A 23,706-nucleotide genomic window follows, 5' to 3' on the forward strand; every position below is an offset into this window, starting at 1 on the left:
TTCCCCTCCAAGAGGCTCCGGAGGTCAAATCTGGGGATCGGTTTATATGGGGGCTATATATAATTATGGACCGACATGGACCAATTTTTGCATGGGTGTTAGAGACCGTATACTAACATCAGGTACCAAATTTCAACCGGATCGGATGAATTTTGCTGCTCCGGGAGGCTCCCCAAGCCAAATTTGGGGATCGGTTTATATGGGGGCTATACGTAAACGTGGTCCGATATGGCCGATTTTTAATACCATCCGACCTACATCAATAACAACTACTTGTGCCAAGTTTCAAGTCGATAGCTTGTTTCGTTCGGAAGTTAGCGTGATTTCCACAGACGGACGGACAGCCGGACAGACGGACAGACGGACGGACGGACGGACATGCTTAGATCGACTCAGAATTTCACCACGAGCCAGAATATATATACTTTATGGGGTCTTAGAGCAATATTTCGATGTGTTACAAACGGAATGACAAAGTTAATATACCCCCATCCTATGGTGGAGGGTATAAAAATACAAGACTGGTTACGCGCACATCGCTGAGAACATGTACGAAAGCTAAAAGAAGTATGCGAAGAATACCGTTAGAACAAAATGAGTATGAGCACATGCACGTGTATGATAGCAAACAAAGAGCTCATTAAACAGAGAATACAGAAAAACATTTATAAATGTCTGTGAAAATTTATATTTTTCAATTTGGTAGTTTCTTAAATGTGTTTGTTGTATGAGATAATTAATAAAACCATATTAATATCGGGATTAGAGTTATTACAATTCTAATTAACTAGAATATATATCACTGGGCAAAAAGTTGTCAAAATGCTTGCTAGACCCTGGACTACTCAAATTTAAAATCGTCATACATTTACAAAACTGAGTATAGGATTTTCGACACAAAAATGTTACATGTTCCCCGTCCAAAAATAGCATTTTGGTCATATTCATTCTCTGTATGTACTTAACAAAATATCTCCAAAATTGTTCCAGCAATTTTGCAATTTTGGTGCAATAATTCTGTCAATTTCAATTTAATTTTTGTCAATACACCAATAAATTTGTTACAGGTCATTGATAGACTCCAACAAACCACATACAAATTTTTTCGTTCAAATTCAAAAATATTTGTTGAGGATTAAACGTAACGTTCAACAACAAATATTTTGTACTGTTGGAAGCTCAACAAATTACTTGCAAATTATGTTATTGAGAACACAAATTATTTGTTGCCTTCTGATGGTAACGATTGCTAACAACTTTTTTGTAATAATGGTTATTAAAAGTACAAATTAGTTTGTTGCAGGAAAATTAACAAATTTTGTTATTGGTTTTCCAACAAAAGTTATTGGTTCTCAAACTTATTTTTATCTGTGTGGGAGCTATATCTAAATCTGAACCGATTTCAACCAAATTTGGCACGCATAGCAACAATGCTAATTCAACCCCTTGTGCAAAATTTCAACTAAATCGGAGTTAAAAATTGGCCTCTATGGTCATATGAGTGTAAATCGGGCGAAAGCTATATATGGGAGCTATATCTAAATCTGAACCGATTTCAACCAAATTTGACACGCATAGTTACAATGCTAATTCTACTCCCTGTGCAAAATTTCAACTAAATCGGAGCAAAAAATTGGGCTCTGTGGGCAAATGAGTGTAAATCGGGTGAAAGCTATATATGGGAGCTATATCTAAATCTGAACCGATTTGGCTGATATTTTGCAAGTTTTTCGAGACTCATAAAATATTCGGATGTACGGAATTTGAGGAAGATCGGTTGATATACACGCCAATTATGACCAGATCGGTGAAAAATATATATGGCAGCTATATCTAAATCTGAACCGATTCAAAATCAATAGGGATCGTCTTTGAGCCTAAACAGGACCCTATACCAAATTTTAGGACAATCGGACTAAAACTGCGAGCCGTACTTTGCACACAAAAATACAACAACAGACAGACAGACAGACGGACACACAGACAGACAGACAGACAGACGGACATCGCTAAATCGACTCAGAATTTAATTCTAAGACGATCGGTATACTAAACGATGGGCCTCAGACTTTTCCTTCTTGGCGTTACATACAAATGCACAAACTTATTATACCCTGTACCACAGTAGTGGTGAAGGGTATAAAAAAAGATTATCTAATCATTGTAATGTTTGCCAGGCGGACATATTAGCAATATTTGAGGTGGCATAATGTTGTAATATATAAAGGGTGATTTGTTAAGAGCTTGATAACTTTTTTTTAAAAAAAACGCATAAAATTTGCAAAATCTCATCGGTTCTTTATTTGAAACATTAGATTGGTCCATGACATTTACTTTTTGAAGATAATTTCATTTAAATGTTGACCGCGGCTGCGTCTTAGGTGGTCCATTCGGAAAGTCCAATTTTGGGCAACTTTTTCGAGCATTTCGGCCGGAATAGCCCGAATTTCTTCGGAAATGTTGTCTTCCAAAGCTGGAATAGTTGCTGGCTTATTTCTGTAGACTTTAGACTTGACGTAGCCCCACAAAAAATAGTCTAAAGGCGTCAAATCGCATGATCTTGGTGGCCAACTTACCGGTCCATTTCTTGAGATGAATTGTTCTCCGAAGTTTTCCCTCAAAATGGCCATAGAATCGCGAGCTGTGTGGCATGTAGCGCCATCTTGTTGAAACCACATGTCAACCAAGTTCAGTTCTTCCATTTTTGGCAACAAAAAGTTTGTTAGCATCGAACGATAGCGATCGCCATTCACCGTAACGTTGCGTCCAACAGCATCTTTGAAAAAATACGGTCCAATGATTCCACCAGCGTACAAACCACACCAAACAGTGCATTTTTCGGGATGCATGGGCAGTTCTTGAACGGCTTCTGGTTGCTCTTCACTCCAAATGCGGCAATTTTGCTTATTTACGTAGCCATTCAACCAGAAATGAGCCTCATCGCTGAACAAAATTTGTCGATAAAAAAGCGGATTTTCTGCCAACTTTTCTAGGGCCCATTCACTGAAAATTCGACGTTGTGGCAGATCGTTCGTCTATTCATGATGAAATGTCAAAGCATACTGAGCATCTTTCTTTTTGACACCATGTCTGAAATCCCACGTGATCTGTCAAATACCAATGCATGAAAATCCTAACCTCAAAAGAATCACCCTTTATATACTCAGATAGCCACCAGACAATGAAATCCTTGTACTCTATGTTTCCCAACCACGGTTGCCACTAGAAAATAATCTACCAAAATTTGAAGCAAATTTTACCAAAAAAACTTCCAAACAAAAAATTGTATTTTGTCAAAACTTTTTTCCTAAAAAATTTTGTCATTATTTTTTTACTATAGAAATTTTAGTCCTAATCTCATTTCCTTAGATTTTTTCAAATTTTAATTCTATAGATAATGTCAAAATTTTATTTTTATAGAAAATTTTGTCAACATTTTATTTTTTAAGAAAATTTTGTCAAGATTTTATTATACCCTCCACCATAGGATGGGGGTATATTAACTTTGTCATTCCGTTTGTAACACATCGAAATATTGCTCTAAGACCCCATAAAGTATATACATTCTGGCTCGTGGTGAAATTCTGAGTCGATCTAAGCATGTCCGTCCGTCTGTCCGTCTGTCCGGCTGTCCGTCCGTCTGTGGAAATCACGCTAACTTCCGAACGAAACAAGCTATCGACTTGAAACTTGGCACAAGTAGTTGTTATTGATGTAGGTCGGATGGTATTAAAAATCGGCCATATCGGACCACGTTTACGTATAGCCCCCATATAAACCGATCCCCAAATTTGGCTTGGGGAGCCTCCCGGAGCAGCAAAATTCATCCGATCCGGTTGAAATTTGGTACCTGATGTTAGTATACGGTCTCTAACACCCATGCAAAAATTGGTCCATGTCGGTCCATAATTATATATAGCCCCCATATAAACCGATCCCCAGATTTGACCTCCGGAGCCTCTTGGAGGGGAAAAATTCATCCGATCCGGTTGAAATGTGGTATCTGATGTTAGTATACGGTCTCTAACAACCATGCAAAAATTGGTCCATATCGGTCCATAATTATATATAGCCCCCATATAAACCGATCCCCAGATTTGACCTCTGGAGCCTCTTGGAGGGGCAAAATTCATCCGATCCTGTTGAAATTTGGTACCTGATGTTAGTATACGTCCTCTAACAACCATGCAAAAATTGGTCCATATCGGTTCATAATTATATATAGCTCCCATATAAACCGATCCCCAGATTTGAACTCCGGAGCCTCTTGGAGGAGCAAAATTCATCCGATCCAATTGAAATTTAGTACGTGGTGTTAGTATATAGTCTCTAACAACCATGCAAAATTGGTCCATATCGGTTCATAATTATATATAGCTCCCATATAAACCGATCCCCAGATTTGACCTCAGGAGCCTCTTGGAGGAGCGAAATTCATCCGATCCAGTTGAAATTTGGTACATGGTGTTAGTATATGGTATCTAACAACCATGCAAAAATTGGTCCATATCGGTCCATAATTATATATAGCAAAAGTCATCCGAAGCGGTTGAAATTTGGTACATTTTGTCAATATATGGCCTCTAACAGCCATGTAAAAATTGGTCAATATCGGTCTTTAGTTATATATAGCCGATGACTTATTACACAAAAATTGGTCCATATCGCCAAAAATAATCTACCAAAACTTTATTTCCATAGAAAATTTTTTCAAATTTTATTACTATAGAAAGTTGTGTCAAAATTTCATTTCTATAGAAAGTTTTGTCAAACGTTTATTTCTATAGAAATGTTTGTCAAAATTTTATTTCCATAGAAAGTTTTGTCAAAATTTTATTTTTATAGAAAATTTTGTAAAAAATTTATTTCTGTAGAAAATTTTGTCAACATTTTACTTCCATAGAAAATTTTGTCAACATTTTATTTCTATAGAAAATTTTGTCAAGTTTTTATTTCTATAGAAAATTTTGTCAAAATTTTATTTCTATAGAAAATGTTGTCAAGTTTTCATTTCTATAGAAAATTTTGTCAAACTATATTATATACATATTTAATCGGCCTTTTTTTATATACCCCGTATGGGCTAACTTACAATTTAGAAGACAGTGTTAAAAAGTTTTACGATACCTTGCCATCGGCAAGTGTTATCGCAACCCAAGTAATTCGATTGTGGATGACAGCCTTTAGTAGAAGTTCCTACGCAATCCATGGTGGAGGGTACATAAGATTCGGCCTAGCCGAACTTACGGCCGTATATACTTGTTTTTATATGAAATTTTCTCAAAATTTTTTTTTATATAAAATTTTGTCAACATTTTATTTTATATAAAATTTTGTCAAAATTTTATTTCTATAGAAAAATTTGTCAGAGATGAATATTTTGCAAAATCTACGAAATCTACCAATCTACCAAGCAGTAAAAAATCTACCATTTTTTATAGAATCCTACCAACTGTGGCAACCGTGCCCCCAACTCAAAAGCGGCCATAGACTTATGCGTCTTGCAGACTATAAGTTTTTCCGGACGGAATGTCTGTGTGTGTAAAAAATCTGATACAATTTGTTTATGACTAAATAATCGGTAAATGTGTTATCGATCCCATAAACATGCAGCAGTATCGATTGTGCCTTCGGACTTAACTTATAATGTGGCCAATATATAGGATATGTTCGACACGATGACTGTCGTCCGGATAAACTTATAGCCTGCAAGGCGCATCAACGAGATGGTTGAGCACAAAAATATTTATGTAATGTGGGTGGCTGATTTAAATTTTTTTTTGAAATTATGAAAACATTTATTACACACTGAAAAAAAAGCATACTCGGTTCCAAAGATTTTGTCTTTACTATAAAAAATTTGGTATTGATTCCGAGCCAAAGAAGCGGAGAATACAAGTAAGGATACTTTTAAGACCCAATTCTCTTTTAAATTTAGGTTATGTGTACTTGCTTCTAGGAAGCAAATTTTAATTTTTCGCTTTCTCAGCTTTTTTTCCTCATATGCTATCAAAGTCCTTTAAAAACGAGTTAACGGCAACTTTATTTCCCAAATTAGGACTCGACTTCCAGTAGAAATTATGCTATGTTTGAAGTAAAAAACTTCTTTAAAATAAAGTTTTTAAAAACATGTCCTATATTTGAAAGATTTTTTGCTTTGTAGTCAAGATGCAAAAAGACAACAAATTTAAAGACAATTTCATTAAATTTAAAGAATTTTTCTGAATTATTAAAGTCAAGTTGACCTTAGCCTATAAATTTTTTCTTTCATGTTAAGATACCCATTTTTAAGTGAAATCACTTAATTATTAGGACAATACGACTTCATTGAAAAGTTTATCGACTTTTGGACAAGGAAAATAACTTTATTTTAGAGAAATGCGTCTTCTATGCTAAGTAAAATTTGTATTCGCATTTTAAAGACATGAAATCTTTGACCTCACGACAATATTTTTTTCAGTGCATTAAAGTATCTGTTATTTTTAAACTGACATTCATTTGTACATGAATAGCTTTGTTGATATATGGCAAAATGAAACAAAAATCGATAAATCAGATTTGTATCATAATTTTAATTTTATAGAGCCTAGATGTAAAAACAGATAACTTTCCAAAAACGGTCCTTATTTTAAAGAAGCCGCATCTTTGTCTCGTAATCAATACCAAAATCTTTAAGGGAAGGTCAAAAACATAGGATTCAAGTAAACTTTTTTTCTTGAATGCAGGGAACTTGAAAGCGCATGAGCTAGCAAGGCTAGACCTATCTTACTTATTCCAGGGGAAGTAGAATCTGTTTGGCTACTTACATGCTCATATTGCGTGAGAAGGCTATTATGATTTTGGGACATTTTTCTATAACAATAAGGTTGTGATAAAGTTTTCTATACAAATAAAGTTGTGACAAAACTTTCTATCGAAATAAAATTGTGGCAAAATTTTTTTTTATAGAAATAAAATTGTGACAAAATTTTCTATAGAAATAAAACTTTGGACAAAATTTTCTACAGAAATAAAATTGTGACAAAATTTTCTATAGAAATAAAATTGTGACAAAATTTTCTATAGAAATAAAATATTGAATAAATTTTCTATAGAAATAAAATTTTGACAAAATTTTCCATAGAAATAAAATTTTGAGAAAATTTTCTATAGAAATAATATTTTGACAAAATTTTCCTAGAAATAAAAATTTTACAAAATTTTCTAAAGAAATAAAAATTATGACAAAGTTTTCTATAGAAATAAAATTGTGGCAATATTTTCTACAGAAATAAAAATGTTACAAAATTTTCCATAGAAATAAAATTGTGACAAATTTTCCTTGGAAATAAAATTGTCACAAAATTGTCTATGGGAACAAAGTAGTGACAAATTTTCTATAGAAGTAAAATTGTGACAAGGTTTACTATAGAAATAAAAATTGTATAAAATTTTCTATAGAAATAAAATTTTGACGAAATTTTCTATAGAAATAAAATTTTTTTAACAAAATTTTCTGTAGAAATAAAATTGTGACAAAATTTTCTATAGAAATAAAATTTTGACAAAATTTTCCATAGAAATAAAATACTGACAAATTTTTTTTATAGAAATAAGATTATGACAAAATTTTCTATATAAAAATAAAATGTTGACAAAATATTCCATATAAATAAAATATTGACAAAATATCCCATAGACATACAATTTTAACAAAATTTTCCATAGAAATAAAATTTTGACAAAATTTCCCATAGAAATAAAATTTTGAGAAAATTTTCTAAAGAAATAATATTTTGACAAAATTTTCCATAGAAATAAAATATTGACAAATTTTCTTTGGAAATAAAATTGTCACAAAGTTTTCTATAGAAACAAAGTAGTGATAAATTTTCTATAGAAGTAAAATTGTGACAAGGTTTTCTATAGAAATAAATATTTTACAAAATTTTCTATAGAAATAAAAATTTTTCAAAATTTTCTACAGAAATAAAATTTTGACAAAATTTTCTATAGAAATAAAATTTTGACAAAATTTTCTATAGAAATAAAATGTTGACAAAATTGTCTATAGAAAGAAAATTTTGACAAAATTTTCTATATAAAAATAAAATTTTGACAAAATTTTCTATAGAAATAAAGTTTTGACAAAATTTTCTATACAAATAAAATATTGACAAAAATTTCACATAGACATACAATTTTTACAAAATTTTCCATAGAAATAAAATTTTGAGAAAATTTTCTATAGAAATAAAATTTTGGGAAAATGTTCTATAGAAATAAGATTATGACAAAATTTTCTATATAAAAATAAAATTTTCACTCTATACAAATAAAATATTGACAAAATGTCCCATAGAAATAAAATTTTTTATAGACATAAAATTTTGACAAAATTTTCTGTAGCATTAAAATTGTGACAAAATTTTCTATAGAAATAAAATTTTGACAAAATTATCCATAGAAATAAAATACTGACAAAATATTTTATAGAAATAAGATTATGAAAAAATTTTCTATATAAAAATAAAATGTTGACAAAATGTTCCATATAAATAAAATATTGACAAAAGTTCCCATAGGCATACAATTTTAACAAAATTTTCCATAGAAATAAAATTTTGAGAAAATGTTCTGTAGAAATAAGATTATGACGAAATTTTCTATATAAAAATAAAATTTTGACTCCATACAAATAAAATATTGCAAAATTTCCATAGACATACAATTTTGACAAAATTTCCCATAGAAATAAAATTTTGAGAAAATTTTCTATAGAAATAATATTTTGACAAAATTTTCCATAGAAATAAAATTTTGACAAAATTTTTTTAAAGAAATAAAAATTATGACAAAGCTTTCTAAGAAATAAAATTGTGACAATATTTTCTACAGAAATAAAAATGTTACAAAATTTTCCATAGAAATAAAATTGTGACAAATTTTCTTTGGAAATAAAATTGTCACAAAATTTTCTATAAAATTTGATAAATTTCCTATAGAAGTAAAATTGTGACAAGGTTTTCTATAGAAATAAAAATTTTACAAAATTTTCTTTAGAAATGAAAATTTTACAAAATTTTCTATAGGAATAAAATTTGACAAAATTTTCTATAGAAATAAAAGTGTGACAGCAGTTTCTATAGAAATAAAATGTTAATAATTTTTTCTATAAAAATAAAATTTTGCTAAAATTTGCTAGGAACTACCTTACATATTCCAGGGGAACTAGAATCTGTTGGTATGCCTCTGGCCACCTGCAAGCTCTTACTGCGTGTGAAGGCTGTTATGATGGCCAATATTCGATGGGAAAATTGCAAGGGTTGTAACGACACCAAGCAAATATGGCCCCATTTAAACTTAAACCGCACACTAGATATGCTAGTGTTCTCAAGGCGTCAGATAGCACTCCTAATATCTGCTATAACGGGTCGCTGCCTGATAGGCGAATTTGCAAAAACTATAGGTGCGAAGTATAATGACTATTGTATAAGCTGTCATGACGTGGAGGAAAAGGAATCAATTAAACACCTCTTGTGTGAGTGTCCTGCTTTTTGTGTAAGGCGTAAGCGAATTTTAGGAGCATATAGCTTTAGATTACTGGCTGACCTGGAAAACGTTAACTTAAGCAGTTTGTTAATGTTTTTGGAGCAATCTGGTTGGTTCCACAAAAGTTAATAATAGAGAAGGTTCAGTGGTTAAGACTAGAAGTGCCCATATGTAATAGGTACTTTTAGTTAAATGTGGTATCACAATGGACTGAATAGTCTAAGTGAGCCTGAAATTTAATCGGGCTGCCACTTTAACCTAACCTAACCTAACCTAAGGGCATTTTAACAAAGATCCGCGATATTCTTCCTCTTCGAGTAGTAGCGTATTTCCACAATGGAAAAAATACAACGACTAGGTAAAAGAAATGTGTCAATAAATAAAATAAAGGGTGATTTGTTAAGAGCTTGATAAATTTTTAAAAAAAAAAACGCATAAAATTTGCAAAATCTCATCGGTTCTTTATTTGAAACGTTAGATTGGTCCATGACATTTACTTTTTGAAGATAATTTCATTTAAATGTTGACCGCGGCTGCGTCTTAGGTGGTCCATTCGGAAAGTCCAATTTTGGGCAACTTTTTCGAGCATTTCGGCCGGAATAGCCCGAATTTCTTCGGAAATGTTGTCTTCCAAAGCTGGAATAGTTGCTGGCTTATTTCTGTAGACTTTAGACTTGACGTAGCCCCACAAAAAATAGTCTAAAGGCGTCAAATCGCATGATCTTGGTGGCCAACTTACCGGTCCATTTCTTGAGATGAATTGTTCTCCGAAGTTTTCCCTCAAAATGGCCATAGAATCGCGAGCTGTGTGGCATGTAGCGCCATCTTGTTGAAACCACATGTCAACCAAGTTCAGTTCTTCCATTTTTGGCAACAAAAAGTTTGTTAGCATCGAACGATAGCGATCGCCATTCACCGTAACGTTGCGTCCAACAGCATCTTTGAAAAAATACGGTCCAATGATTCCACCAGCGTACAAACCACACCAAACAGTGCATTTTTCGGGATGCATGGGCAGTTCTTGAACGGCTTCTGGTTGCTCTTCACTCCAAATGCGGCAATTTTGCTTATTTACGTAGCCATTCAACCAGAAATGAGCCTCATCGCTGAACAAAATTTGTCGATAAAAAAGCGGATTTTCTGCCAACTTTTCTAGGGCCCATTCACTGAAAATTCGACGTTGTGGCAGATCGTTCGGCTTCAGTTCTTGCACGAGCTGTATTTTATACGGTTTTACACCAAGATCTTTGCGTAAAATCTTCCATGTGGTCGAATAACACAAACCCAATCGCTGCGAACGGCGACGAATCGACATTTCACGGTCTTCAGCAACACTCTCAGAAACAGACGCAATATTCTCTTCTGTACGCACTGTACGCATTCGTGTGGTTGGTTTAATGTCCAATAAAGTAAACTGAGTGCGAAACTTGGTCACAATCGCATTAATTGTTTGCTCACTTGGTCGATTATGTAGACCATAAATCGGACGTAAAGCGCGAAACACATTTCGAACCGAACACTGATTTTGGTAATAAAATTCAATGATTTGCAAGCGTTGCTCGTTAGTAAGTCTATTCATGATGAAATGTCAAAGCATACTGACCATCTTTCTCTTTGACACCATGTCTGAAATCCCACGTGATCTGTCAAATACTAATGCATGAAAATCCTAACCTCAAAAGAATCACCCTTTAAATCGAGTGTGCAAAATATTAAGCTATACCCCAATGGCAAATATGATGATGACGGCAACAGTTATGGCTAGAGCGATACAGGGGTACAATGAGCCGTTTATGTGAAACCCAAGAAAATGACATAAACGTCAAAACGACAAGAAAAAATTGTAATCATTGCCATTATTGTCGTGTTACGTTTTTAACATACACACGTAATGAATGTGATCATGAGATGGCGAATTGGGTCACTAGATTTTTATTTTAACTTCTAAGAAAACATTTTTTTTAATATTGATGGTTTCAATACAATTGTTTTGTTTTTTCGTAGAATTAGATTAAAATTTAACCCATCAGAAACTAGGTAAGGAGTTGGCCAAGTAGTCCATCAGGCAAAACCTTCCGTGATGGACTATAATATAGCGTATATCTAATCATTAGAGTTCACCTTTGACGATATGTAATGGATCTCAAATGCTGATAATTACATAAATGAAATGATATATAAATAACGCCATTTATGGGAAAAATTATGGACTTACTTTTGCTATACCTAACATACTCGTTGTCGAGTTTGATAAGAAATTTGATTTTAATAAAATTTTCGTAGCAATGCTTCTCTTAGAGAAACACATTTCGATTTTTCATATAATGTTTTAATTTACAATTTTTTTCTTAAAATTTTACTGTAATTTAATTTTTATTGAAAAACTTCATTGCCATTTAATTTGCATAAAAAATTTAATGTTATAGAATTTTCAAAAAATTATTTGTAATCGACTTTTTTACAGACTTTTTTGGCGTAATCGAATTTTTATAGAAAATTTTAATGTCATCGAATTTTTGGAGAATATTAGCGAAAATTTTCTTTTTGGATACGGAAATGGTGCAAATTTGGCGCAAAAGCAATGAATTTAACATGGGCTTGTCATAGGACGCATGTCTACCTTTTCAACAGCCGTAGCACTTAATTTGCATCACTCTTAAGGTGTGAACCGAATTCAGTGTTTAAATTAAAAGTCATAAAAAATTATAAAAATAATTTTTATGATTTTTAATGCATTATAACTTTTGACCTCAAATATATTCAGAAATTCGCAATTGATTAAGCATTTTGTCAACTAAATTTAAATAATTTGTACGATTTTGTTTTTAATTTTTACTCTGTTTGTAACCTAGACAGAAAAAAAATTCAACCAAAATACTTTCAATTAAAGTTTTAATTGAATTATTTAAAATATTCAAGTAAAAATTTAATTGTTTCAACAATTTTTTTAAATTAAAACAAAAATCAATCACAAAAATTAATAGTATCAATTAATTTTTTAATTGGATCAATTAATATTTTAATTGACTTCGGTGATTGATACTATAATCTCTGTGATTGAAGACACTTTCAATTATTTGGCTCAATTAATTTAGTGAATTAATTAATTGAATCCAAAAAAAGCAACAAAAGTTAAAATTACCCATTCAAAATATGAACAAAGCGAATATAAACAAGTAAGTAAAGTAGAAAGTCGGGCGGAGCCGACTATATCATACCCTAAACCACCCTTACTGAATTAGTAATCATAAGCATTCGTGGGGTTACATTGACATAGGTATGGGAGATAAACCGCAGTTGCATATTTAAGAAAATTAAGGGGTAGATGTTTATGGGTGTTTTGTCTCAATCTGACTATAGGTCATAGTCTGTGTTGCCAGGGAAAATGTTCGGTTTACCTTACAAGGACAAAAAAAAAGTTCCCTACTTTCCCATACATTCCCAAACAATTTTCCGTACAATGTTTTTGGTTTAAACAAAATTTACAAAACAAGGTACAAGTACAAAGTACTTTATTATCTTAAAACACGAAAATGCAACGTATATAACCTAGAAAATAAATTTGTCTTACCACCACGGTTGCCACAGATGGTAGAATTCTACCAGAAATAGTAATTTTTTTTGTTAAATCTCTATAAAAATAAAACTTTGGAAAAAGTTTCTATAAACAAATTTTTGTGAGAAATTTTCCTGTATGGTCAAAAATAAGGTTATTAGGGACGAATTTTTCAAAATCGGGCGATACATATATGGGAGCTATATCTACATCTGAACCGATTTCGATGAAATTTTGCACATATAGTTAATACTATAGAGGACTGGATCTAGCCAACTTTGAGTAAGATCGGTTAATAAATAAGGGTTCTATGGCCAAATTTGGGAAAATCGGGCTATACATAGATATGGGAGCTATATCTACATCTGAACCGATTTCGATGATTTTTTGCACTATAGTTAGTGCTATAGAAGATTACATTTAGCCAAATTTGAGTAAGATCGGTTGATAAATAAGGGTATTATGGCCAAATTTAGAAAATCCGGCGGTACATATATATGGGAGCTGTAAGTAAATCTGAACCGACTTTGAGTAAGATCGGTTGATAAATAAGGGTTTTATGACCTAATTTGGCAAAATCGGGCGATACATATATATGAGAGCTATATCTAAATCTGAACCGATTTGGATGAAATTTTGCAGACTTGAAGGGCGATGGAAAAGATTACCTTTTGCCAAGTTTGGTGACGATCCGTTTGAAAAAAAGCGCAACATGACCCCATTTGTCGAAATCGGGCGATACATATATATGGGAGCTATATCTAAATTTGATCCGATTTTTTCCAAATTCAATAGCGTTCGTCCTTGTGCCCAAAAAACTCGCTGTACCACATTTCATCAAAATCGGTTAATAATTTGCGACCGGAATCCTGGGTACAACAAATACATGGACAGACGGACGGACACCAAGCGCTAGATCGACTCAGGAGGTGATTCTGAGTCGATCGGTATATATTTTATGGGGTCTAAAATCAGTATTTCTGGTAGGCACATTTTTTGGCAGATCAAACTTATTATACCCTGACCACTATATGGTTTGGGGTATAAAAATTGAACCAAAATAACTTCCTGTATGGTTAAAATAAAGAACATCTTTGGAACGACATTATTGGAAGTGTCTTTGTTGTTGTGTCTTTAGAAGTACTTCCAAATTTTTTTGTTGGGTATAATTGAATTTTTATGAATACTTTTATTCTTTGTTGAATTTTGAATTTTAGAAATTTTCAATAGTGTCGAATTTTTTAAACAATTTCAATATTATACAAAATTTGAATATCATCGAATTTTTGGAGAATATTTAGATATACTTCTAGAATTTTTATAAAAATTTTGTTGTTTGTTGGATTTTTAATATATTTATCGTAATTGAAATTTTGGACAAAATTTCAATATTTTCGAATTTTTGTGACAATTTCAATAGTATCGAATTTTTATAGAATCTTGTAGAATATTTCAGTGTTATAACAGACCGGGGACTTATAAGCCAACCGTTAGAATTTTGATAGAATGGTAATGCTATGAAATTTTTAAATATAAGTATATATATATTTTATGAAAATTATGAATGCTATCACATTTTTAAAATCAATTTTAATATGATCGAAGTTTTGGTGTGCTGGTTTTCATATTTGTTTATTGTAATTGTATTTTTATTGAAAGTTTGAATTTTAGAGAATTTTGAAATCAATTTGAATTATATCGAATTTTGAGAATAAAAAATAAACATTATCGAAAAAATTAATGTTATGGAATTTTCAAAGAAAATTTTATATTATTGAATTTCCATAAGAAAGCTTAATATACTGTTTGAGGGTTTACTGGTAATCGAATCTTAAATAAAAATTATTTTATGATCTCTCAACAAATCAATACAAACTCCCCCAACACACATTTTAGAAAGTTAACCGTTAAATATTTTTTAAATATACAAATATGGCATTTGATTATCCAAGTATTTATAAATCGCTACTGTTCCTGTTTTTGTTGCTGCTACTATCGTTTAGCCCATTAACGTCCATAAAGTGAGGCAATTTAAACCAGATACTAATTTGTAATATCTTCGTGGTTTGGAAAATGTTATCAATTGAAATTAACAACTTTTCGTTTTATAGTCATGCACCATTAGGGGGAAGTAGTCATGGGAAACTTGTCTTGTGTAAAATCCAAAATTATAAAATGATAACTGGATGAAAAAAACAAAATCAATTAATTTGACCAATTTGAGAAAATTTCGTTCAAAACTTTGAAATAAAAACAAATTACAAAACAAATGATACGTATAACACGGCTACAAAATAAAGTGAAATTTTTTGCGGAAATAAAAATTTTATTTAAATATAAAATTTCGAATTAAAAACAAAATTATCGTACACTCACAAACGAAAAAAAAATTAAAAAAAAGCATTTCGTATTTAAGAAAAAAAAATCAAATTAAATTTCTTTAATGCTAATGAACAAAGTAAGAGTCAGTGCTAGCATGCCAGCAGCAATATCAACGGCCAATACAAATTAAGATTGGAAGTTCAAAGATTGAATGTAAGACGAAAAATCAAATAAAAAAGTTCCAGTGAAACATGAATTTTATTGGTCGTCATGATCATTTGGGCGGTTATCGACGTGTGAATAACACCACCTTCGGCATACCGCTATGGACCAAAAATGAAACTGCCAATTTTGTGAAAGAAAGTGTTTCATGGAAGTGGCATAAGGTAAATTTTTATTTTTCTTGTAAACTACCATACTTAAGAAAATCTTTTCTATCTATTCGTCACAAAACCAACATTATTGAATTATTATGCATTGTAGGCATTGAGAGAAATTTCATGAAGGGGGTTGTAAGTCGGATTAAGCCCAAATTTGTAAATGATTTAGAAATATCCATGCCCTTCAATTTGGACAATATTTGTATTTGTTTATAGCGTCATGAAAATGAAACAGTAATTATAGGCCAATAAAGAACGCACACCCAAAGAAATTTCTTAGTACACTGAAAAAACAGTGAACCCTTTTCCATTGCAAAATGAACTAAACTGTAGTAATATTGACCATGATTTAGCCCTTAAGATTTTTTTCAACTTGTCTAGTTTATAATTTTCTTGAATTTTAGTTCATCTATAACATTGTAGTTTAGTTCATTTTTACAACACCATAAGATTTATATACCCCTACCAAGTTAAAAAGTCAGTATTGTTTTGGTTTACTTGCTTATTTTGTGGGAAACCCGATAATAAAAATTGGTTAACAGTCTCTTTAAAATGTCGACGACTAAACTATTTTTAGATCAATCATTCCACAGTACAGAGAAATTATATAATTAAAAGAACAACAAACCGTTTTACTATTATGAAAATTTTCATACATTAAAATTAAACTTTCTTTAAGCAAAAGTACTTTATTATAAAAACTTATGATGAAAGTTCTTAATACAATGTTTTTTGTGAATAAAAATTATGACCACGTGGAACAGAGAGTAAGTAGTTCATTTGAACTCGCTGTTTGGACATTTTGACTTATCCTTATTTTATTCATCGTAGGTAATTTTTTCACATACCTTGCTGGAAAAAAATGGAAACAATAATGAAAATTGTTAAAAATTAATACCATGTAATGAAATATAATTTTTAATTCTTCATTTTAGCTTGTAACTTACAATATTTGGGGCATTTTATCAAATGGTGTAAGGAATTTAACTTTTCTTTGGAAAACGTATCTCATAAAATTTGTACCTGAAACAATTAGAGAAATAATGAAGTATTCTAAATAAACTCATAAAACTGTGTTGTTATCGACGTGAAAGATATAATAAAATAAATATTCTAGTTGAAAGAAAGCCAAAGTTTTAATATAAAACTTACCAATTCTATTAAATTGTACGCTGAGGGGAAATATAAAAAGTTGTCCAAATTTATTTGGGTTACTCTGAAATTATATATTTATTTTTTACATTAAATAAAATTATTAAATAGGTTTTCAAAAAATCTAATGAAAAAAATAATAATATGCATAAAAAACCAAATATTCTTGATATCCCTAGACAGTCATCATTCGTCAAAATGACGACACGTAATTTCATTTTCGATTTAAAATGCATTTTAGTCTATTGGGAAATGGTAAATCTAAGTTATACTAATTCGACCGTTTTATGAATTTTTGTTTTATACTACTTAAAACCAAATTTAGTAAGAAAATAAATTCAAGTTTGGTTCACTTTTCGCTCACGATGAAAATTATAGCGTCTTGAAAACAGCCGTAGTCAAAATGACGAAGGATGACGTTAATGTACAAAAAATAAGGATGACTGTCCAGGGTTAAAAGAAAGTTAAAGAATCCTTACCAATTCACTATTAAATTACAAGCAAAGGAGTACTAACAATGTTTCCAAATTTTTAATGGGTTACTCTGAAATTAAATATTTGTCTTTTACATTAAAAATATTACATTGCTTTCCAAAAAAATTGATTAAAGAAATACTAAAATAAGGCATTAAAAACCTGTAATTTTGATGATAAAAAGGTCACATAAACGTAAATATTCTAGTTGAAATAAAGCCAATTTTTAAAAGAAATCTTACCAATTCTCTATTTTGTAAATTTGTTCGAATCCATCTGGAGTTGCTCCGAAATTAACTATTGTTTTACAACAAAGAAAAACATTGAACTGGTTTCCAAAAAAATTAATTAACAAATAATAATATACATAAAAAATATTCTTTTTAAAAGAAAGTCATATTAAAAAGATACTTACCAATTTATGAATAAACTATACGCTGAGATATATCAAAAATTTTTCACATTCATCTGGAATTGAATATTAATTTTTTATATAGAATAATGAAAATTTCAATACACTTTCAATTTCAACATATTTTCCTAAATATTCATAATAACTTTTTTCTAAACTACCGATAAAATATTAATAACTTTCATTTAAAAGGTTTATAACACAAACACCAATATATGTCTCAAAATTCCAAAATATTCCATGCCTTTATATTCCCTTGTTGCATACCTACTTAAAAAATGCAACAGCCCACGCCAACGCCAACTATACAACTGAAGCATGCCAAACAAAACCAAGCAAAGCCAAAACATTCCTACAACAACAAAAACACATGTGCCTTTATTGAAAACAACACCTCATCCAGCCAAATAAACCATCCGCGAATAACAAACACACACACACAAACCACTAAATGGACAAAAATAAAAACAACCCCACGCTCATGTATACACAACAAAACTCAAGTAACATCATCTTTACATTAATCACATTCCACTATGCCGATAAAGATCTCTGTACTATGCATTAGTTCATCGCATCAGCTGACAATTTACTCTAAGAATAATATTCGTAAAGGCACACCAGTTTACGAACAATGAAACGTTTAACTTAAAATTTGCAAAATTTCCAAGAAATGTTATCTACCATTTTCGACGAAAATGTCTATAAATTTAATTACATGTGAACTAGAAATATTTCATTGGGTAATTTTTTACCAACAATTATTAACTATAGGAATTGTCAGTAAGAAATTGCTATCCACTTTCAAGTTCATTTTTCGTAAAAAAATATTTTCTCATACAAAAAAATTTTATAGTAAATTGCACTTATTATTTACAAAATACTTTAGATTTTACAAGTAGTTTTATAGCATGACAAACGAATTTTTAACTACCAGTTAAGAAATTTTTTAAGGAAATTTCCATCGTATTTTGTATGCCATGAACTAAACGATTGCTACTTAGAATTTGTAAAATTTCCTTTCGAGTAGTTAATTTTCGTTAAAGATACGAAAAATGAACTAAAATTCTGGAAAATTCTTGTAATAAATTATTGTAAAAATCTTCTTAAATTTACGAGACACTTTTTTTTCTGTGTAGACTCAGCAAGAAAGTTTGCTACAATAGCATGGGAAATCGATAATATTGTCTGCTATTTTTGTAAACCCAATCACTCCAAAACATGTTTCAGTTGCGCTAGGGGCTATTATAATACGATATAACTAATGCCAGCTTGAAAATAGATTGCGTAGTTTGGGATATAGGCATCAGACAATACTGAAACTATTATGGTTTACGAATTCGCAAAACGCAAAATATTTCTCTGTCTTTATTTTCCGAACCGCTAAAATAAATAATACGAAAATTTCGCAAACAGTTCCTATCGATAAGGTATTTAATTTGTAAGAATTTCAAATCTTAATAGCCTGTTTCTGTATGTCGAACGAGCTCTATCGATCGACTGAGATGGAAGCAAACAACTGATTTATAACCAAAAATCATGCATTGCAGTCGATCGATAGAGCTCGTTCGACATACAGAAACAAGCTGTAAGACGTATCGGCTGACGAGTTATTGACAATTCAAAATTTTACGTTTTGCGAATTCGTAAACCAGATCATGGGTTATATTCATGTCATGCCTTCTATGGAATCTTTCACTCAGCAAAAAATGAAGCACTATTTCAGCAGGATTGTAAGGGAGAGAGGCAGTACCAACTGCTTACAAAACAACCGAATCAGCGCTGATTTTTGTGGGCGATATCCCGATTTAGAGCAGCTTCTACATTGCGCTGATATAATTGCTCATTTTAATAGAAATATTGCCCAGAAGTGATATATAAATTTGTGTTTCCTATTTTTTAGCATTATTGGTGTGAAGGAAAACAGCATTACCTTCCATGCATCTATACTGCATGAATTGTTTGCAATAACGTAAACGAATGATCATAAACTAGTTTGAATTCTCGTTTATGTTATTGCCACCGATCCATGCAGGGTGGATGCACTGCCAACTTTATTGTATACCAAAAAGCGCAACTAAACTCTTACTGCTGAAGAATTTTTTGCTGGGCTATGTATACCCGAGTCCGAACGGCGTGTCATCGCGGTATCCTCGATTGATAACTCTGTTAAAATTTTTTTTTTGTGATAAATTCTAGGTGTTTTTTCTACAATAATAACATAACGGCTGATCGCACTTAGTTACTTATAGGAATATTATGGCGTTGTAATACACAAAGAACTATTTTTGGTTCTTCGAGATGCACTGGTAGGAAAAACTTCGTTATATTAATTGAATAATTGAGCCAACGAGACAAATTCGTAAATGTAAAGACATTTTTTGTTATTATTGCGAAATTTCTTCTTAACAACTTTTTTTTACGAGCGTAATGAAGAGTACAAAAGCTTCCGTTCGGCAGAACTGAATGTAGTTATACCCTGCGCCACACTGTGGAACAGGGTATTATAAGTTAGTGCATATGTTTGCAACACCCAGAAGGAGACGAGATAGGCACATGGTGCCTTTGGCAAAAATGCTCAGGGTGGGCTCCTGACCCGATATAGCCATGCCCGTCTGTCCGTGAACACATTTTGTAATCAAAGTCTAGGTCGCAGTTTTAGTCCAATCGACTTCAAATTTGGCACAAGTATGTGTTTTGGCTCAGAATAGAACCCTATTGATTTGAAATCGGTTCAGATTTAGATATAGCTCCCATATATATTTCGCCCGATATGGACTTATATGGCCCCAGAAGCCAGAGTTTTACTCTAATTTTGCACAAGAAGAACAATTAGTACTATAGTCAAGTGTGCCATATTTTATTGAAATCGGTTCAGATTTAGATATAGCTCCCATATATATCTTTCGCCCGATATGGACTAATACGGTCCCAGAAGCCAGATTTGGTTAAAATTTTGTACTAGGAGTACAATTAGTAGTGTAGTCAAGTGTGCCAAATTTTATTGAAATCGGGTCAGATTTAGATATAGCTCCCATATATACCATTCGCCCGATTTACACTCATATGACCACAGTGGCCAATTTTTTGCTCCGATTTAGTTGAAATTTTGCACAGGGAGTAGAATTAGCATTGTAGCTATGCGTGCCAAATTTGGTTGAAATCGGTTCAGATTTATATATAGCTTTCGCCCGATATGGACTAATACGGTTCCTGAAGCCAGATTTAGTTGAAATTTTGCACTAGGAGTACAATTAGTAGTGTAGTCAAGTGTGCCAAATTTTATTGAAATCGGTTCAGATTTTGATATAGCTCCCATAGATATAGCTCGTTCGCCCGATTTACACCGCAGTGGCCAATCTTTTACTCCGATGTAATTGAAATTTTGCACAGGGAGTAGAATTAGCATTGAAGCTATGCGTGCCAAATTTGGTTGAAATCGGTTCAAATTTCGATATAGCTCCCATATATAGCGTTCGCCCGATTTACACTCATATTACCACAGAGGCCAATTTTTTGCTCCGATTTAGTTGAAATTTTGCACAGGGAGTAGAATTAGCATTGTAGCTATGCGTGCCAAATTTGGTTGAAATCGGTTCAGATTTAGATATAGCTCCAATATATATGTTTTTCTGATTTCGACAAAAATGGTCAAAATACCAACATTTTCCTTGTAAATAGCAACTGCTTAGTCGAAAAGTTGTAAAAATGACTCTAATTTTCCTAAACTTCTAATACATATATATCGAGCGATAAATCATAAATAAACTTTTGCGAAGTTTCCTTAAAATTGCTTCAGATTTAAATGTTTCCCATATTTTTTTACTAACATTGTGTTCCACCCTAGTGTATTAGCCGACATAAATTTTGAGTCTATATGTTAGATTTTGTAGAAGTCTATCAAATTCTGTCCAGATCGAGTGATATTTAAATGTATGTATTTGGGACAAACCTTTATATATAGCCCCCAACACATTTGACGGATGTGATATGGTATCGAAAATTTATATCTACAAAGTGGTGCAGGGTATAATATAGTCGGCCCCGCCCGACTTTAGACTTTCCTTACTTGTTTTTACTTGGTTTTAATTAAAAAATATTTATTATAATTTAAATTTATCGGTACATTATTTCATCTTTCTATTTCAACTCTTCCGTCAGTATTTAAATGGTAAACTATTTAACAATATTTAAGAAAATATCTCAAATATCATTTGCATATTACAAAAACTCCCAGAAGTTAATTACAAATGTGTGGTTATGTGAATATTGGGTACTAAAGCATTTTTTGTTTTGTTTAAGAATATCCAAATTCAATATGATTTTTATGAGTTCGGAGATTTATGAAAATCAATTGTTTAAATATCCATGGTATTGAGGAACAAAAGAAACTGGAAATAAATGAAATCACAAAACAAAAGGGGGCTTGACGTCTAACAAAAGTTCGAGTGACTTCATCAAGTTTTGCTTCATTTAAAATTTATGAATTGGGCATAAGAAATGTGAGAGTAAGGTGTTGCTTGGAAATATCTAAATTGAATTTTAATTATTTTTACTTTATTAATAGTTTATTATAAAATAACACAAGTAAGAAAGAGTTAAAGTCGATGTGAGTGAACTTCTTATAGAGAGGGCTATATATAATTATGGTTCGATGTGAACCAACTTGTGCATGGTTGTTAGATGGCATATACTAACAGCGTGTATCGAATTTGACATTTGTTCTTCCAAGAGGCTCCGGTGCTGAAATCTAGGGATCGGTTTATATGGGGGTTATACCTAACAGTTGTCCGATATGATCCATTTGCAATACCATCCGACCTACATCAATAAAAATTACTTATACCAAGCTTGAAGTTGATAGCTTGTTTCGTTCGGAAGTTAGCGTGATTTCCACGGAATGACAAATGACCCTCTAGGGATTAACCACCGTCAGATTATTTTCTTCCGAACCTTGAAGTTGTAATTTGCAAATGCTTTTTGGCAGACTACGCCAATGCAAAGCCTCAAAAATGTTCTAGCATGACTTTAATTGGAAATATGTAATTATATTTGGTACAACCGTAACCAAGTTTGTGTCTAATGAAAATATTTGAAATTTATTCATGGTTTCTTATTGGCTGCGGATATAAAAAAATTATTAAAATACTTCCAATATTTTATTCAAGCACGTACTTAGAAAAACCGAATAGACTTAGAAAAAAAGAAACATTCATCGTCAAATCGCAAATTGGGACATATTTGGGAGAGAATTGTATAATCGAATATTTATCTATATTCGGGATGCTCCGATAAGTTATTACCTTTACCACCTGATATAAAAGTAGGTATTTACGATAATTTCTACAATCGTCTAGAAGTTCTCAGTGGATCATAGGATTTTTAGTTTTGTTTTTGCGCTTGGTACATGAGTTCGTAGATTGAGATTCTCTGATAAATACATTGAAAAAAGTAGTGACATAATATGAAATATTGTTCAACATAAACTTTTGGACGCCCCATTTACATGGTATTAAAGATAAATTTCTTTAAAATAAATATATTTTTATTAAAAGTTTTTTTTTGATTCAAAAATTGTGTTAAATTGTGTCATCTTTGAAGTGAAGCACATTTTCCTTAATATAATGGAAAACTTATTTTATTGAAAGAAATAAATAAAATAAATTAACTGAGGTATTGAATCTTTGGGTTAAAGATAAAACAGTTTCAAACATAGCCTAAGACTTATTTTGACGACTTTGATATTAAAATTTTAAATTTTAATTAAGCAAATTGAAAATTGTTCATTTTAAGGTATCTGTTATAATTGGGATTTTTTAACTTACATTTATTTGTATGCAAATATATTTGTTTTTTTCTTGTCCAAAAGTCGATAAACT

General features: G+C 31.4%; 1 protein-coding gene across 4 annotated transcripts in view; it reads left to right on the forward strand.

Moving 5' to 3' along the window:
* LOC142228526 (phospholipid-transporting ATPase IF) overlaps nucleotides 1-23,706 on the forward strand; it is a 118,992-nt gene that overhangs the window by 41,811 nt on the left and 53,475 nt on the right. For 2 of the 4 annotated variants that reach the window (XM_075298975.1, XM_075298976.1), the window contains exon 2: nucleotides 15,199-15,795. The exons of the other annotated variants lie outside the window; for them this stretch is intronic. In XM_075298975.1, coding sequence (XP_075155090.1) covers nucleotides 15,661-15,795 — 135 coding nt within the window. In that variant the 5' untranslated portion in view covers nucleotides 15,199-15,660. The remainder of the gene's footprint in view (nucleotides 1-15,198; nucleotides 15,796-23,706) is intronic. 4 annotated transcript variants of the gene reach the window in all.

The sequence above is a fragment of the Haematobia irritans genome, chromosome 3 (assembly GCF_050003625.1).
Source record: "Haematobia irritans isolate KBUSLIRL chromosome 3, ASM5000362v1, whole genome shotgun sequence".
NCBI classification, from domain to species: domain Eukaryota; kingdom Metazoa; phylum Arthropoda; class Insecta; order Diptera; family Muscidae; genus Haematobia; species Haematobia irritans.